This window comes from Muntiacus reevesi, chromosome 4 (assembly GCF_963930625.1).
Source record: "Muntiacus reevesi chromosome 4, mMunRee1.1, whole genome shotgun sequence".
Lineage (NCBI taxonomy): Eukaryota > Metazoa > Chordata > Mammalia > Artiodactyla > Cervidae > Muntiacus > Muntiacus reevesi.
Window position 1 is genome coordinate 101,870,137 of NC_089252.1, and position 19,231 is coordinate 101,889,367.

The window sequence follows — 19,231 nt, forward strand, 5'->3', positions numbered from 1 at the left end:
CTCATTTTGCCTAATTCCCTGTGGTCATGTTTGTATATTGACTGGTACTGTTAGGTCTCTTGATCTTGGAGAAGTGACATTATACAGGAGACATCCTGTATGGCCCAGCAGCACACTCCGTTCTGGCACTAGACCTGTCTGCTCCAGGGGTGTCTCCTATTCATGCCACATGCTTCCTTATGTTGTGGAAGGTTGTTGAAGGTATAAGTGGGGCTGGCCCTTGGCCTGTCTGGCTGCGGTGCTGTGACTCATGCAGTTGTTGTCAGTGCCCTGGTGGGCTTGGCGGTCTCCTGGTGAGGCTGATGTGCACTGGGCAGTGCCCCTGCTTCAGGCTCATTGTGGCTGGGGCAATCCTCTCTCTGTGTTTGACGGTGTAGCCGGGTGGTGCACAGTTGCTGTGGGCCCTCCAGGGGCCAGGGCAAGCGCCCAGCCCTAACAGGCTAGAGGGAGAATTCCTAAGTGGTACTTGCTGGTGATGCTCACAATGGCTGCCACCTGCATCTCTGTCCCCAGGGCAAGTCCCGGAGGCCTCCTGCCCCTCTGATAGGCTCTCCAAAATCAGCAAGTGGGTCTGACACAGGTGCCTCTCAAATTTCTGCATCTTTGCTGGAACATGGACCATGTGGACTTCTGCCTGTACCCTTTAAGAGCATAGTCTTTGTTTCCTATAACCCTCTGTCTCTCCTGAATGGAAGCCCAACTGGCTTCCAAAGCCAAACATTCTGGAGGCTTGTCTTCCCAGTGCCAGACCTCCAGGCAGGGGGGCCAAAGTGGGCCTTGGACCCCGTGCTGCTTGGAGAGGAGCTCTGCAGCAGTCATGTTCCTTTCACTGTATGTCACTGACCCAGGGTTTGGTTTCCGACCGGACTGCATCTCCACCCCTTCTGCCTATTTCATTGTCATTCCTTCTTTGCCCATCAGAGGAGGTGAGTTCAGGGCCTTCCTACACTGCCATCTTGATCCCATTCCTGCTCTGTAGCTTTTATTTATTTATATTACCTCAGTGGCTGAGAGTCTCAATACAGTGTTGATTAGAAGTATTACGGGTGTGCTTATTTGTTCCTGATTGTAAAGGAAATGTTTTAATATCAGTATCAAAAGTGATGAATCAAGAGTTTTTGTTGAGTATTTTTTTATTTCCAGATGGTTATATTTTGATATTTTGGTACAGGCTTTTTTCCCATTTATGCTATGTATGTGTGTATATATTTATATATTATGTTATGTTACATATTTCTCCCTATAATTATAGAATAAACATGGCTTTGTATTTCTATAATACTGTGATAATTTTAATTATTGTAGTTCTAGCATATACTTTAATATCTCACAGAACATTTACCACCACCCCTCCTTTTTTCACCCTTATAGTTTTCTTGGCTATTTCTACATGTTTATTTGTGCAGATGAACTTTAGAATAATTTCGTTAGTTTCTCTCCCCTCCTGAACCTAACTCATTAAATATTAAATGGGCTCATTAAATATATTACATAATTTCAAGTTTATGAGTATGAAAGTCAGGTGAGTGACTCATTATTGTTTCTATTTTCATCATTAGGATTACATCCCTACTGTCTCTATCCTTTGCAATCCAGGAATGAGAGCACGTCATTGGAAGCAGTTATCAGAAATTGTAGGCTATGACATAACTCCAGACTCTGGAACTACACTGAAGAAAGTTTTAAAATTAAACCTTGCACCATACTTGGACAAATTTGAAGTGATAAGTGCAGGTGCAAGCAAGGTAAATATGCAGATCAACTGAAATACCTTATTTGATGAGTTTGTTAATTAAATAATCGTAGTTTTAGTTGTAGTTGAATGTATCATTTGGGATAGCAGTGAGAGAACCTGGGGAAAAGTGGTAGAAGGCCATTCATATTTTTCCCCCACAAAGCCTGTACTTCTGTATGATTCTCTTGTCCTGAATCCAGAGTAGAAATGGTTCCTTTGACCTCTTCTTAATTCTGCCACATTCTGATATGCATGGATGATATGCTAGTCTTGATATGTATTTTTTCCCATTAAGAATGGAAATGGATGCCTGTGTATGTGGCATGTGATATGTATGTATTCTAGGCAGAGTAAGTATGGCCCTGTAGTCTTCTTGAATACACTGAAAACATCTTCAGACTGTAGACTGAAAAAAGGCACCTCAGGGAAAATCCAGCAGGTCTTTCATACTGTTGTCTGTTTTGATACTGACAGCTTTGAAAACGAGTGAATTTTTAAAAACTACATTGTCATTCACCATAGGAATTGTATAGTTGTTTAAAACCTTTTCTAACTTAAAGACAGTTTCAGAATATCTTACAAAAATGCACCAAATGCTTACTAAATTCACTAGGGAAAGTCCATACATATAGTAAATAAGATTCCTTATTCATCATCCCATTCTTTCTTTTTTATCCTGTTTAGGAATTTTCATTAGAGAAAGCCATGCATACAATGATGGAAACTTGGGATGGTATTACTTTTCATATAAGTTTATATCGTGATACTGGAGTCTGTATTCTTTCTTCAGTAGATGAGATTCAGGCTCTCCTTGATGATCAAATTATAAAAACTCAGACAATGAGAGGCTCACCGTTCATCAAGCCATTTGAAAAGGAGATCAAGGTTTGTTAAATGTGATAATCAACTCCTGGTCATTTATAAAGATTGAAATTCATTACATATTTACTCTTGTGGGAATAAGTAAATTTGTTGGATAGCTTTGTTGAAGTACAGGAACAGATATCTACCTTAAAATTAATGTGAAAATATATAGAACAGATGAGACATTAATGATTTTGAAAATGATGTTTTATTAAGAAAAATCATTAAAACAAATGATGTTTTATTAAGAAAAATCTTCTCCAATGACAGTGATGGATTTGGAAGGAAAACAGTTGGTATTATTTAATCTAACTTTAGATAGCCTAGGCCCTGTTTCTTAGTATATTCTTGTAACTTGCAGTAGTGAAGTTCTATGTACAGTACTTTGTATTTGAGAACTAGCTTGAGAACCCTTTAGAATAACTAATGAATTATTTTCCACTTAAGAAAACAAGTGATATTTGAGACTGTAAGATTATTTAATGTCATGACCTTATAGTTGATGTGGGTAAATACAGAAAGCAAATAAATTATAATAACTAGGAGCTTTAGTATCAATATTCTAACTGGAGAGTATATAAAGTGGAGAAAAGATCAACAACAACTGGATTTTCTCCCTAGTATGTATTGACTTCTAAATATGTGCCAGATACTACTCTAGGAGCTTTACATTTATTAACTCATTTAATCCACAGAGCACATTATTATCAGTATTCATAGATAAGGAAACCAAAGATAGAAAATTTACCCAAGTTCACACAGCTAAAAATGACAAAGCTGAAATTCAAAATAAAGCAGTCTGGTTTTAATTTAAGCATAGTGGTGTTATGGGGCACCTTAGCTTTGAATATTTGGAGAAGACAAAGAGTTATGTTCTTCTAAAAGGCCATAACACTGCACATCTTGCCTTGATTCAAGCTGACTTAACCCTTTCCTGATAAGATGTCTTTTGCAAGTACTTCTTCTTTGACAAGGGAGAATTTATAAGACAAATTTGAAAGCTCTCTTAGAGGTTTTCAAACAAAAATGTGAGGCCAATCTCTTGATATATAGGATCTCAAGCCATAGATTTAAGAATCAAAGAGAGATTATATACATGATGCTTGGCTAATGAAATATCTAATGGATTCTTGGAGATGTGTGGTAGTAAGATTCCCCCCTCCAAATTGTGTTGACGTAGAACAAATTGTGTTGACATTTCTCAACGTGGCACTAATGACATTTTCGGGTAAATAATTCTTTGTTGTGGAAGTTGTCCTGTATTTAGCAGCATGCATGACCTTTGTCCACTTGATATAAGTAGAACCCTCACCCCACTAGCTGTGGCAAATGACAATGCCTCCAGACATTGTGAAATGTCCTTTGGGGTGAGGGCAAAATAGCCCCTAGGTTGATAACCACTGGTGTGGGACAGGATGTATTCCTGGATGCTTTTTAAAGTTGAGACAGTTCACCTAGGAATTAGGAAATTGGTCTAAATAACTATAGTCATTTACAGTTGTGAGTTTCAATGATTTAGGAAAACTTCAGACCTCCTAGTTTTCAAAGCCAGTGTGAGACACCCACAAGTAACTTTGAGCTGTTTTGCACTGATTCAAAAATAACAGTGAATTTAAAATGCATAGCCTTTGTTATAATTTATAGGTTTCCTTTAATAACTGGAATTCAGTATAATATGCTTTCCTTTAAGGCCTGGGAAGACCGTTTGATTCGAATACAAGAAACGATTGATGAATGGTTAAAGGTACAAGCTCACTGGCTATACTTGGAGCCCATTTTTTGCTCTGAGGATATCATGCAACAGATGCCAGAAGAAGGGCGTCAGTTTCAGACAGTAGACAGACACTGGAGGGATATCATGAAGTTTTGTGCGAAAGATCCAAAGGTGAAGCATTTGTTTTCTCTCTTTCAAATAAAGAGGAAACCTTTATTTCTGGCTATTAGAAAAGGCATTTCACATTTTTTCCAACTACAGAAACAAAACCTACTCATTGTGTACAAACTGGAAAGCTCAGGAAAATAAAGGAAGCGTAAATAACTTTACTTTTCAGTTCTTAAGATACACTGTTCATAACCCTTTAGTATGTATAGTGGAGCTGCTTCAAATGTGCATTTAACTTACTTGGCTTCTGGAATGTACACTCCATGCTTCCACTTGTAAAATAAATAGTAAAATAAAATGAAGAAAGCAAGAGGTTGGGGGAGCGAGAGGGAGAGAGAGAATGAATATGAATGGATGTGAGTCATGCAGGTGATTCACCTGACATTCTACTCTATGACTCTATATGCTTTCAGTGATGGGAAAAAGAGTCAGCAGTTCTATCAGCTGGTCTCACTTGCTATGTGTGTCTCCTAGTGAGTATAGCACCCTGTTGAATGTGATTTTAATGTTGAAAGGCAGACCAGGTATTTTTCATACACATAGATATATATACCAAAAAATCTGGTACCCAATTTAATAAATAACATTTTATTTCAATGCTGGATGAAAAAGTAGCTGTGTTGGACTTTTGAGAGTCATTAGTACTAAAATTTATATTTGAAAGATTTCCCTTACGTGTTGATTTTAGAACCTTTCTAAGACATTATTTCTTAGAGAACTGAAATCAGTTTTTTTTTTCTGCAAAGGGTTGCATGGTAAATACTTGAGACTTTATGAGACCTACTGTGTTTTTTATAACAACTCAATTCTGCTATTGTAGCAAGAAAGCGGCCAAAGACAATATGTAACTGAATGGATGTGTCCATGCAATAATGCAACTGTTTGTGGACACTGACATTTTCATGTGCCATGAGATGGTTTTCTTCTTTTAATTTATTGAACCTTTTAAAAGTGTAAAAATAGAATGTTTATAGTTGACAGCTGTAAATGTAAAAATTAAATCACAAACAAAACTAGCATATTCTTCCCCTATCATTCAAAAGAATACAGGAAGAATGAAAATATGTATGACAATCATAATTTCTCATTTACAACTATCAACTTTGGGTAAGAATAGTTATGATTTACTGAATTTTAATAGTTTTACATTACAAAAAACTTCCTGACAATTTTCATAGGTCTTTTGACATCTTAACATTTTTGAGGTATAAGTTAATGTTGAGATCTTATCATTATATCTAGTATATAAGTTCTGACCTGAATGGATGGGTCTCTTTTAGGTTCTTGCTGCTACTTCTTTAACAGGTTTACTGGAAAAACTGCAGAACTGCAATGAACTTTTGGAGAAAATTATGAAAGGCCTTAATGCATATCTTGAAAAAAAACGACTTTTCTTCCCTCGGTATGATGAATAATCAATTGTGCTATCATTAAAGCATTTTCTGAGGTGCAATGAATTGTAACTAAAGCTTTTGTCTTTGCATGGTTTTCCCTAGTTTTTTCTTCTTATCTAATGATGAAATGCTAGAGATTCTGTCAGAGACCAAAGATCCACTTAGAGTTCAGCCTCACTTGAAAAAATGCTTTGAAGGCATCGCCAAATTGGAGTTCCTTCCCAATTTGGATATTAAGGCCATGTATAGCTCTGAAGGTGAGCGAGTGGAGCTGATTGCACTAATTTCCACGTCTGCAGCTCGAGGTGCCGTGGAAAAGTGGCTCATTCAAGTAGAAGATTTGATGCTTCGAAGTATTCATGATGTGATTGCTGCAGCCAGGCTGGTGTGTTTCCTAGAATTTAATGTATATCCTATATTCTGTAATTCTTTTTTTTTTTAGGAGATTTTTGAATGAGTACCAGTAAATTAGCACTTAAGGGTCTTACTCTTTTAAGCCATTTATTGTTTTTTTTTTCTTTCACTCTGTTCCTAACATTATTATTAAAGTAATAATGGTAGTAAGAGTTTATAATAATGTGCAATTAGGTGCTCAAAAAAAAAGGTGCTATGAGAAAGAATAATAAGGTGTATCTAATTTGGAGTGGAGAAGGTAGGTTACTAGTGATAGGCTCTTAGAGAAGGTAAAATTGAAACCAAGACCCAAAGGGTAAGTAGGAATTAACCAAATAGAGAGCAAATGGAAGACCATTTGCTAGGGTATCCTATGTGAAGGCCCTAGAGTCAGAAAGAATCTCAGACAATTACTTAAAAACTCAAAATGAGTTAAACAAACATTAAAGGAGGATCTATAATATTTGAGAGAAATATAGCATGTAGGCACTACATGTACCTCACTTAGGCTAATTCAGTTAACCATACTTGAATGATAATAAATTTCAGCATGTTTCTTCCTCTAGGGCCACAAAGGAACAGTTGTACAGTAAAAATACCATTTAAAAGGCATTGCAGGGCCTTCCCTTGTGGGTCTGTGGCTAGGACTCTGAGCTACCAGTGCAGGGGCCTGGGTTTAATCCCTGGTCAGGGAACTGGATCCCACATGCAGTCTTACAAGCTGCAACTTAAGTCCTGGCTCAGCCAAATAAATATATGTTAAAAAAAAAAAAAAAGGCATTGCAGCCTTATATCCAACAACTCACTTTGAGTAAGAATCCTTTTTCCTTTTTCCTTCACCAAGAGCCCTATGAGAATCATCTTATAGTGTCTATTCTGGTCAGTTTCAAAGTTCCTGCAGATAAACCTTGACTTTTTCTCTCCATCTTCTATCTCTGATTCCAAAGCACAAAGGAAAAAATCAACATTATCCATGAAAGTATTTCCTTAATCTATATAGAAACTTACCTTCTGTGTACCTAGCAATGGCTCATTCATTCTTTGAAACTTAACCTTGTTTGAAACCTAGGTTAGTTTGTTATTTGCATTTATTCATAAATATTTATAAATATTATAAATGTTTGGTATTTTTAAAATGTCATTGACTTCCTTACTGTGGCTCAGACAGTAAAGAATGACCTGGGTTGGGAAGATTCCCTGGAGAAGGGCATGACTACCCAGTCCAATATTCTTGGTTGGAGAACTCCATGGAGAGAGAAGCCTGGCAGGCTATAGTCTATGGTATCACAAAGAGTCAGACAAGACTGAGCAATTAACACTTTCACTTTTTTCATAAATATTACTAAAAATGCATTTTAATAGTTAATATTTATATCCTTATGCTTCCTTTGTGGCTCAGCTGGTAAAGAATCTGCCTGCAGTGCGGGAGACCTGGGTTCAATCCCTGGGTTGGGAAGATCCCCTGGAGGAGGAAATGGCAACCCACTCCAGAATTCTGGCCTGGAGAATTCCATGGTCTGTGTAGTCCATCGGGTCACAAAGAGTCGGACACAACTAAGTGACTTCACTTTCACCCTTATGCTTAATATTCTTATATCCAAGATGGTGTCATTGTATTAAAAATATAGTTTCCGGGGAATTCCCTGGTGGTCCAGGGGTTAGGACTTGGTGCTTTCACTGCCGTGCCCTGGGTTCAATCCTTGGTCAAGGAACTAAGATCCCACAAGCTATGCAACACAGCCAATAAATAGATAAATATGTGTATACACATGGATATAAATTCCATTAGTATCAACTTTATACTTTGCTCTGCATTTTTTCCAGCTTTTAATTTAGTTCTATTATCATTTACTTTTGAAACAAGTTATTTTAAAAATTTTATTTATTTTTATTTTTTAATTGGTGGAAAATTGCCTTAAGATGTGTTGGTTTGTGCTGTATAACAACATGAGTCAGTCATAATTATATTTGTATCTCCTTCCTCTTGAGCCTCTCTCCCCTCCTCCCATCCCACTGCTCTAGGTCATCACAGAGCACCAGGCGACACAAGTTATTTTTAAAAAGACTACCCCTCCAATAAATCCATTTAAATGCATTTTGAACATAAAACATTTTGGAAGAAATGAAAGTATACTTTGAATTCATAGCATAGGTTGTTCAATTGTGTATAACTGGACAAATATATAATTGTTCAAATTATATACACTGGTCATACAAGTTTTTAGAAAAACTACAGATAAATAATACAAGGGTTCTAGCTACTAAGTCAGTCTAGCTACAAGATGGTGTAGTCTTCTTTTCAGTTAAATCTTGGCATCAATATATGTAAATTGCTAGACTGATTTATTTTTTAAGTTTAATAAACCCTCATATCTCATTATAATAGAAGTAATGTGTATATTATGTAGAAAACTGACAACTCCCCACAGCAAAGAAACATAAAAATCCTATGGAAAATAGCTTTCCAAAGAATCGACAGATTCTTCCAGAGATAACTGATTATTGACATATAGGTGCTCATCTTTCTATACTTTTATCAATAAACAAATATTTTAAAAATATGACTTGTAAAAAAATTTCAGGTCTTTTAAGTAGTCATCTAAAATTTTTCATGAATATATTCTAGCCTACAAATGCAACCAATACCATCCTTACTTATTGTTAATCATTAAGCTTTTTTCCTCTTGCCACCTTTTAAACTTAGAAACACGCTTTAATTGTTCAGGCTTATCCAGAATCTGCAAGAAGAGACTGGGTTCGAGAATGGCCTGGCCAAGTGGTACTTTGTGTTTCTCAAATGTTCTGGACCTCTGAGACACAGGAAGTTATAAGTGGTGGGACAGAGGTAAAGCATTATCTTAAATAGCATTCTTTTCTACACGCTATGCCTTTTTTTAATTTTTAGTTAGCTTATTTATCATTTTCAAGGGCAATCTTCCCTCACTTTCTATGTGTAGCATTAAAATTGCACAATTACTTAAAAATTTGTTCTTTTTTAAAAAATTTTTTTTATTAGTTGGAGGCTTATTACTTCACAACATTTCAGTGAGTTTTGTCATACATTGACATGAATCAGCCATAGAGTTACACGTATTCCCAATCCCGATCCCCCCTCCCACCTCCCTCTCCACCCGACTCCTCAGGGTCCTCCCAGTGCACCAGGCCCGAGCACTTGTCTCATGCATCCCACCTGGGCTGGTGATCTGTTTCACCATAGATAATATACATGCTGTTCTCTCGAAACATCCCACCCTCACCTTCTCTCACAGAGTTCAAACGTCTGTTCTGTACTTCTGTGTCTCTTTTTCTGTTTTGCATATAGGGTCATCGTTACCATCTTTCTAAATTCCATATATATGTGTTAGTATGCTGTAATGTTCTTTATCTTTCTGGTTTACTTCACTCTGTATAACGGGCTCCAGTTTCATTCATCTCATTAGAACTGATTCAAATGAATTCTTTTTAACGGCTGAGTAATAGTCCATGGTGTATATGTACCACAGCTTCCTCATCCATTCATCTGCTGATGGGCATCTAGGTTGCTTCCATGTCCTGGCTATTATAAACAGTGCTTCGATGAAGCACATGTCTCTTTCAGATCTGATTTCCTCGGTGTGTATGCCCAGAAGTGGGATTGCTGGGTCATATGGCAGTTCTATTTCCAGTTTTTTAAGAAATCTCCACACTGTTCTCCATAGTGGCTGTACTAGTTTGCATTCCCACCAACAGTGTAAGAGGGTTCCCTTTTCTCCACACCCTCTCCAGCATTTATTGCTTGTAGACTTTTGGATAGCAGCCATCCTGACTGGCGTGTAATGGTACCTCATTGTGGTTTTGATTTGCATTTCTCTAATAATGAGTGATGTTGAGCATCTTTTCATGTGTTTGTTAGCCATCTGTATGTCTTCTTTGGAGAAATGTCTGTTTAGTTCTTTGGCCCATTTTTTGATTGGGTGATTTATTTTTCTGGAATTGAGCTTCAGGAGTTGCTTGTATATTTTTGAGATTAATCCTTTGTCTGTTTCTTCATTTGCTATTATTTTCTCCCAATCTGAGGGCTGTCTTTTCACCTTACTTATAGTTTCCTTTGTAGTGCAGAAGCTTTTAAGTTTCATTAGGTCCCATTTGTTTATTTTTGCTTTTATTTCCAATATTCTGGGAGGTGGGTCATAGAGGATCTTGCTGAGATTTATTAAAAATTTGTTCTTAAGCATGTATATTATCTATGGTGAAACAGATCACTGTCCCAGGTGGGATGCATGAGACAGGTGCTCGGGCCAGGTGCACTGGGAGGACCCAGGGGAATCAGGTGGGGGGGGAGGTTGGAGGGGGGGTTGGGATGGGGAATACATGTAACTCCATGGCTGATTCATGTCAATGTATGACAAAACCAACTGCAATGTTGTGAAGTAATTAGCCTCCAACTAGTAAAAATAATTGAAAAAAAAAAGATAAATCATGGGGATGTAATGTACACATAAGTTAATAGTAAAAAGTATTTTATCAACTTTGTACAGTGATCATTTCATAATGTATAAAAAGACAGAATCACTATGTTGTACACTTGAAATCAATATTGTATAATAATCAAAAAATTAAAATAAGACAACTTTCAGAAAAAAAAATTTGTTCTTAATTTTTATTATGCATAGACAAAAGTTATTCTGTTCTAGAATTCATTTTTCTACTGAGCTACATTGTGAAGTCAGAATCATATTGTTAGAGAGTAGATGTATAAAATGCACACTTTTGCTACTATATAATGTTAGTTTAATTGCTTTTTTATTTTGTAGGGATTAAAGAAGTACTATAAGGAGCTTCAGAATCAACTAAATGATATTGTGGAGCTGGTAAGAGGAAAACTATCGAAGCAGACCAGGATTACTCTGGGGGCTTTGGTTACTATTGATGTCCATGCTAGAGATGTGGTCATGGACATGATTGATATGGGTATGTGACTTCTTTTTAATATTGAAGATAAAATATTGATAGTTTCTAGAAATAAGAACTTATATATGTCTTTTTCTCTTTCAGCAGAATTTATTTTATATGATCTTTTCTATAAATTAGAAAATGTGAATTATTTTAATGTTAATACTTTTGTAAACAATGATAAAATATCTAGTTTTCAAATTATTTCCATTTCAGGATTATGTGTCTTGTTTTACTTTATTCCTTCCAGGTGTCTCACACGATACAGATTTCCAGTGGCTTGCTCAACTTCGGTATTATTGGGAATATGACAACGCTCGAGTTCGTATCATTAATTGCAACGTAAAATATGCTTATGAATATCTTGGTAACTCACCTCGACTTGTCATTACTCCTCTAACTGACAGATGTTACAGAACATTGGTATGTGTTTAAATTATTTTAATTTACACATTAAAGATTGCTATTTGATTTGGTGTCATATTTTCTTGTCCAAATTTAACATGGCTATCCTAATTTCATTCTCTTATCTGTATAGTAGACTATAGCTATAGTTAAAGGAAGGATAGCTTCCTTTCCTAATCTCAAATTCCCTTTATGTGAAGTTATAGTAATGAATATCTACTTCTGAGTGCTTTAGTAGAATATGAGTGTGTTTGAATTCTAATGTTTGAAAATCATGAGCCACACTCCCTTTGGGGGTAATTAGAAAAAGGAAGGTACTGGAAATTTAAAGAAAAAGCCAGAGCTTCAGAAAATGACATCAGTTCTGGGATGGATGGAGTTCTCCCATCTCTCCATCAGTGGAGTTCTGGGAGAGATGACAAGATGAAGGAAGTACATTTGAGCCTTAGAACTCCAAGTTAGTGTTGTTGAATAGGAGAGGGAGAGCTGAAGTGTAAGCAGGTGATACTGAGGGCTGTCCTTGTTGGGAAGCTATGGCAGATAAAGCCATGACTACAAAACAAACAAACAAAACACCTCTGGGAATCGTGTTGACAGATAAAATACAAGACTTTCAGGTTAATTTGAATTTCAAATCAACAGCGAAAAATTTGTTAGTAGAAGTATGTTCTAATTATTACATGGGCATACTTATACTAACAAATTATCCATTGTTTATCTGATTTTCAAATTTAACTGGGCATCCTGTATTTTTATTTGCTAAACCTGGCAACCCTATCTGGGAATTGAGGGGGAGGTTCAAGAGGGAAGGGATGTATGTATACCTGTGACTGATTCATGTTGGTGTATGGCAGAAACCAACGAAATATTGTAAAGCAATTATCCTTCCATTAACAAAAAAAGAAACATCAACCCACTTGTAAGTTAAAGTGTCTTTGAGTTGTCTGTAAGCAGAGATAAAACGGGGATTATTGGGCAAATGATTGTCTAGGGAATGTTCTCAGTAAAAGCCTGTAAGAAAATGAAGAAAGCAGAGGGGGAAGCTAAGCAAGGATGTGGTTTTTGTGGATGTACAGCCTAGCCTGATCTCATGGGAAACTTTGGAGCATGAATGGCATCACAGACATACTTCACTTTAAGGCAAAGAGGTCTAACTTTTCTATCCCTTTATTGTCACCAGCTATGGGTCCCTCCTGAGGCTAGGGGTGTGAATAAGCATTCAGATGTTTGGGAATGAGGGAGCTCCTGACTGAGAGCAAATCTCAGGAGACAAGGACAGTTGTGAGCTACTTGTAGATGACACCCACAGCAATCGGAAGGACGGAAGCAATGACCAGTAAAAGAATCTGAATATAATTATAGTGCATCTATGATAAAATATTTCACCAAATCCTCTTTCTCAAGAAGCTACCTGAAGGCCGGATCGTGTCTGTCTTGTCCTCTACTCTAGTGATGGACAAGTACATAAGTTACTCCCTAGGATTTGTTGAGTAAATGAATCTCAAGCTGCTGTGTCCTATCTCAGAGCTCACTGAAGTGAGCTGTGAATATTTGTAAGGTGGACCCTAGCAACTTTGAGGCATAAAATCAAAATCACATTTAACACTTGTATACAACACTAAACACTGGAAAAATCTCTTACTGTAGTTAATATTCATAATAAAGGGAACACATTTATAAGCATTTTGGGGAAATTTTTATAAAGAAAGGAGAGACTGAGGTTTTTAGCAGTCACATTAATGGACATTAACAGTATAGCATTTACTACAAATGTATGATGGGTAAAGTATCATTGATATTGCATTTATTTAATAAGCTCTGTTGTTTGATTTTTGTAAATGTGAAAATATTTAAGGTTTTCATAGGTCTATTCATTATTTTTTAAAATGTTTAGTTTCCTAGAGCAGTTTTAGGTTCACAGAAAAATTAAGCAGAAGGAATAAAGAGTTCCCATATACTCCCTGTCCAGCCGTATATACAGTCTTGGCCCTTTAACCCTATTTTATCTAAAAGTAGTTAAGTTTCACAAACTCTCATAGAGTTTTTCATGAAACAAACTTCACAGTTAGAGAGAGTTGACTGTAACTTGTACGCTTCTAAGGATTTCCAGCCATTGTTATAGTCATTGTGCGGACTCAGAAAGAATTCAGATACTGCTGATGTTACTCTTAAGGAACTTAAAAACTAATTGAGAGGGGGGAAAAATGTACTTAGTTAACTGTAATGTAAGTGTTACTGAACTACGTTCATTTGCCTAACTCATCACAGCAAGCCAAACGCTAAAATGCTGAGGTTTGCAGCAGAGAAAGTGTTTATTCACAGAGCAACCAAGCAAGGAGACAGGAAAACAACTTAGATCTCCCTCCTTGAAGGCGAAGGGCTCAGGGTATTCGTGGGATAAAGCTGAGGTATGGGAAGCATGGGGAGGCCGTTGTCTCTCTGCTCGCATGCCGCCAGGCCACAGGCGTTTTCATAGCTGCAAAGCTCAGAAAGGAGTGGAGTTAGCTTGCTCTGAGGGTGGAGTTTTTGGCCTCTGACATCAAAAGGTCACTGAACTGACACTTGCCCCTGTCCAGATGGAGGATGGGTGGTCTTAACCTCTGAATCAGCTCAAGCTTGATTTGACACAGAGGACTCCAGATGTGTAAAAAAACAGCTTGGTTGACCACCCCAGTGCCCAGGCTACGCTTGGAGGATACGCCAGCTTATGGGAAAACAATAAAAGTGGAGTCCATAGGCAAAGGCAGGTCACAGTTTACCATGCATCAGTGGATAACTGGTAACTAGTTTCACGATGAAGGTGATACTACTGGTTAGAGAATACAGAGAGAGGTACTCTGGGGATGGAGAAAATGAAGAACATACCAAGAGTGGAATGATTACCAGGGTGAATCATAGACAGAAGTATATAGTAGGGCATCTCTTTATTTTCCCACTAATGGGCCTCCATGCATTACCCTCTGTTTTTGGTGTTTTCTCTCTTTGCAGCTAGCTATTGAGATTGTCATAATTGGTCTCTACAACCATTTCTGGAAGCACTTTTTTTTTTTAAGTGACATGTTATTTTTAAAGTTTATTTCTTCATTTTTGGTGTGCTGCACAGGCAAGTTGTGGCAAGCGGGGGCTACTCTCTAGCTGCGGTACACGAGCTTCCCACTGACGTTGACTTCTCTTGCTTCAGAGCAGAGGCTCGAGGGCACTCAGGCTTGAGAAGCTGAGGCTCCCGAGCTCTAGAACACAGGCTGTAGTTGTGGTGCATGGGCTTACTTGCTCCGAAGCATGTGGAATTTTGCCAGATCAGGAATCACCCCCGTGCCTCCTGCGTTAGCAGGCAGATTCTTTACCGTTGAGCCACCAGGGAAGCCCTCCATAAGCACTTTTATTTAAACTTTTCTGATCAAATGTTAACACTTCAAGGCTGGATTCTCTTTGTTTCTAAAAAGGCAAATGGAATATATATGAAGTATTAGACGATAAGGAGATTCTCATACATTTTAACTTTTTTTAGATCCTTTAAACCACTTTTTCTTGGTGCAGCTACAGAAATGAGTTCTAAAACCAATGATGTGTGTAATTGCCTTACTGCCTCTGAAGCTACAGATAAGACTGAGTCCATTTTATTCATATACGCAATTGTCCTATGATAGGGTTTTTGTTTGTTTGCAGTTAAGCATGGATTTCTTTTCATATTTATTTGTCTTTTCAGATAGGTGCCTTCTATTTAAACCTTGGAGGCGCTCCAGAAGGGCCAGCAGGTACAGGGAAAACGGAAACCACCAAGGACTTGGCTAAAGCTCTTGCCGTACAGTGTGTGGTGTTCAACTGCTCAGATGGGCTCGATTACCTAGCAATGGGAAAGGTAAAGTTACACGTCAAATATTACAAGTAGTTTATTGTAAGGTCTAACTGCATAAGCTGAAGCAAATTCGTATTTTAAACACTGATTGTGGTTTATGCATTGTTTGAACTCTTTTTTTTTTAATGGCTAAAGGCATTGTTTTTATCCCTTTGGGGTTTTTATTGAGCTTAACTTTCAGTTTTGACTTAAAAGCTTTGCAGGTTTCTCACATGGTAAAGAATCTTCCTGAAATGTGGGAGGCCGAAGTTCGATCCCTGGGTTGGGAAGATCCCCTGGAGGTGGAAACGGCAGTGCTCTCCTGTATTCTTGCCTGGAGTATTCCACGGACAGTACAGTCGACTCGCCAAGAGTCAGATGTAACTGAGCAACTAACACTCACACTTCAATTTTGACTTAAAAGGTTAAATATTTGTTTTAACAAAAGATGCGCTTTCCTATGAAAATCATTGTTTTCCTTGTCCTTAGTTTTTTAAAGGACTGGCTTCTTCTGGTGCTTGGGCTTGCTTCGATGAATTTAATCGAATTGAGTTGGAAGTGCTGTCAGTGGTAGCGCAACAGATCCTTTGCATTCAGAGAGCCATTCAGCAGAAGCTGGAAGTGTTCACTTTTGAAGGGACAGAACTGAAGCTCAATCCAAACTGTTTCGTAGCTATTACCATGAATCCCGGCTATGCAGGACGTTCTGAATTACCAGATAATCTTAAGGTAATATATATTTTCTAAAGAGTGTAAATTTGGTAATCAGCATAATCTGCTCAAAATGGTACAGTTTTCTCACATGTATTTGTAATCTCCCTTTTACCATTTCCATTTGCTCTAAAGATTTTTTTTAATGTCTAAAAAAATATTAGAATGTTAGAGTACATAAAACTGCTGAAATGCTACTGAACAAATTAAAGAGCTAATGAAAAGGTGCTGCACGGGGGGAATAAACTTGACTATCAGCCCTTTATCTTTGGGTGCTTGTGCTCGGCTTTAAAACCTGTTTCCTTTATGCAAATAACATATTTCACTTGTTTTATGCTTCAGGTTCTTTTCAGAACAGTGGCTATGATGGTTCCAAACTATGCCCTCATAGCAGAAATCTCCCTCTACTCCTATGGATTTCTGAATGCAAAACCTCTGTCTGTGAAGATAGTAATGACCTATAGGCTCTGCTCAGAGCAGCTCTCATCACAGTTTCATTATGACTATGGAATGCGAGCAGTAAAAGCAGTTTTAGTAGCCGCTGGAAACCTAAAACTAAAATTTCCAAATGAAAATGAAGATATACTTGTAAGTGTTAAATATATATGTTGTGAAAGTTTCCATAAAAAGATAATTTTTTTTTTCAGCAAGGTTGATTGTGAACTATAGATAGGCAGATAAGAGTTATTGCTTTGAGCCTTTTTATGTAGGGTTGAAATGACAGTTTTGAGATTCTGGTTTTCATTATAATTTATAGGAATCCAAGGACCTTTCTGTTTGATAAATGTAGTACTGGCTTTTTAGTATGGGGATTCCCTGAAATAATATAAAACAAACTTTGACTTTGGTGAAGTAGGGGCAAGAGGAGGGCCAATACTGGCAATTAATCTGTATTGCACTTTTTGATTGATTTTTAGCTTCTTCGATCAATTAAAGACGTAAATGAACCAAAGTTTTTGTCACATGATATACCCTTATTTAATGGAATAACTAGTGACTTATTTCCTGGTGTTAAACTTCCTGAAGCTGACTATAATGTAAGTAAACCTCTGAGAATGACTCGTTCTTCAAATAAATGCATCTGGTGACTCAGTAGTTTTTTGAGTTTCATTAAATGAGTGAATTATTCTGTTAGGAAGATAAACCTCTACTTTGGCCACTCTGATTAATAAGGAAGAGTACATTTTAGTGTATGTGCCTCGTTGTTCAGTCGTGTCTGACTCTCTGCAACCCCGTGGATTACAGCCCGCCATGGTCCACTGTCCATGGGATTTCCCAGGCAACAGTACTGAAGTAGGGTGCTATGCCCTTCTCCAGGGAAATTTTAGTACTTTATGTTATGTGATACCAGGGTTAACAAGTTTCAGGTCAAAGATAATGTTACCATAAGAGAACACATTTTATTTCCTGCATTCCATCTCGTGATTTATGATATTTACTACTAAATATACTCCTCTGGTGGCTCAGAATGTAAAGAATCTGCCTGCAATGCAGGGGACCCGGGTTCAATCCCTGGGTCAGGAAGATTCCCTGGAGAAGGGAATGGCTCCCCACTCCAGTATTTTTGCCTGGAGAATTGCATGGACAGAGAAACCTGTAGGGCTACAGTCCATGGGGTTGCAAAGAATTGGACATGACTGAGCAACTAACAGAATGTCAATCTCAACCTGATAAATGTGTCCCTTAGTTTTTCAGGGTTCTCTGGGAAACTGCCAAATTTCTCCTTGTAGGTTTCAAGGCACCCCCGTGAGAAGGGGACCTGTTCTCCAGTAATCCCTCTGTTCCCATCAGTTACCGCCCAGAGAGGGTGAAGGCCTGGTTGGGGAAAAGTGGGGGCTAACTTTGCACCTGATTGGAGCACTACTGGGGAAAGTAATGGTGCTTGTTAACCCTGGTATCATATAACATAAAGTACTAAAATCTCCCTGGAGAAGGGTATGGGATCCTACTGGGGTAACTGATTTGGGGGTTTCTATTTTGACAGGGTAAGGTGAGGGGGCAAAAGCTGAAGAAGATGGTGAGAAAAAGAAATGGAGTTTGAAAGAGGAAGTCCATGAGAAGCTCTAGCTCCAAATCTTTTGGGGGCAACACAGAAATAGAGGCTTAATACAAACAAGACTCACTCAGACTTGTTTCTTCCGTCATTTAATTTTATCCTGGAGTATAGTTGATTTACACTGTTGCGTCAGGTGCCGATGTACAGCTCAGGCTTCCCACGTGCTGCTAAGTGGTGAAGAACCCCCGTGCCAATGCGGGAGACACAGGAGATGCAGGTTTGAGTCCTGGGTCTGGAAGGTCCCCTGGAGAAGGAAATGGCAACCCACTCCAGTATTCTTGCCTGGAGAATCCCATGGACAGAGGAGCCTGGTGGACTATAGTTCATAGGGTCTCAAGGAGTCAGATGCAACTGAAGCAACTTAGCATGCATATGTACAGCTAAGTGATTCAGTTAAATATGGAAACATATATCCATTCTTTTTCAGAGTCATTTCCCATATACTTTATTACAGAATATTGAGGAGAGATCCCTGTGCTATTAGTAGGTCTCTCTTGCTCACCTAAAGTAGTGTCTAAAGTTAATCACAAATCCTAAATGATCCCTCACCTCCACATGTCTCTCTCACCTGCCCCTTGAAACCACAAGTCTACTTTCCAAGTCTGTGACTCTGTTGTTATTTTGCAAAGAAGTTCATTTCTATCATGCACTTTTTTGAAGGATCCACATTAAAGAGATATCACGCGATACTTGCCATTCCCTGTCTGATATTTGCCATTCTCCTTCACCGAGTGTGACCATCTCTATGTCCTTCCATGTTGGGGCAATGACATAATTTCATTGTTTTTTTTAAGGCCAAATAATATTCCATTAAGTATATGGGCCACATCTTCTTTATCCATTCAGAGTTTGGTAGACATTTAAGCTGTTTGGTGTCTTGGTTATTCTACATAGTGCTGCAGTGAGTTTTGGGGTGTGTACCTTTTTTTTTTTTTTCATTTATTTTTATTAGTTGGAGGTTAATTACTTTACAATATTGTAGTGGGTTTTGTCATACATTGACTTGAATCAGCCATGGAATTAC

General features: G+C 37.8%; 1 protein-coding gene across 1 annotated transcript in view; it reads left to right on the forward strand.

The window, feature by feature from the left end:
* Positions 1–19,231, forward strand: part of DNAH12 (dynein axonemal heavy chain 12) — a 177,326-nt gene that overhangs the window by 44,512 nt on the left and 113,583 nt on the right. Inside the window, exons 17-28 of the mRNA XM_065935328.1 lie at positions 1,560–1,745; positions 2,420–2,620; positions 4,290–4,484; positions 5,762–5,883; positions 5,978–6,260; positions 8,994–9,113; positions 11,062–11,218; positions 11,451–11,623; positions 15,312–15,464; positions 15,930–16,169; positions 16,494–16,739; positions 17,069–17,188. Of these exons, the coding sequence (XP_065791400.1) occupies positions 1,560–1,745; positions 2,420–2,620; positions 4,290–4,484; positions 5,762–5,883; positions 5,978–6,260; positions 8,994–9,113; positions 11,062–11,218; positions 11,451–11,623; positions 15,312–15,464; positions 15,930–16,169; positions 16,494–16,739; positions 17,069–17,188 (2,196 nt within the window). The remainder of the gene's footprint in view (positions 1–1,559; positions 1,746–2,419; positions 2,621–4,289; positions 4,485–5,761; positions 5,884–5,977; positions 6,261–8,993; positions 9,114–11,061; positions 11,219–11,450; positions 11,624–15,311; positions 15,465–15,929; positions 16,170–16,493; positions 16,740–17,068; positions 17,189–19,231) is intronic.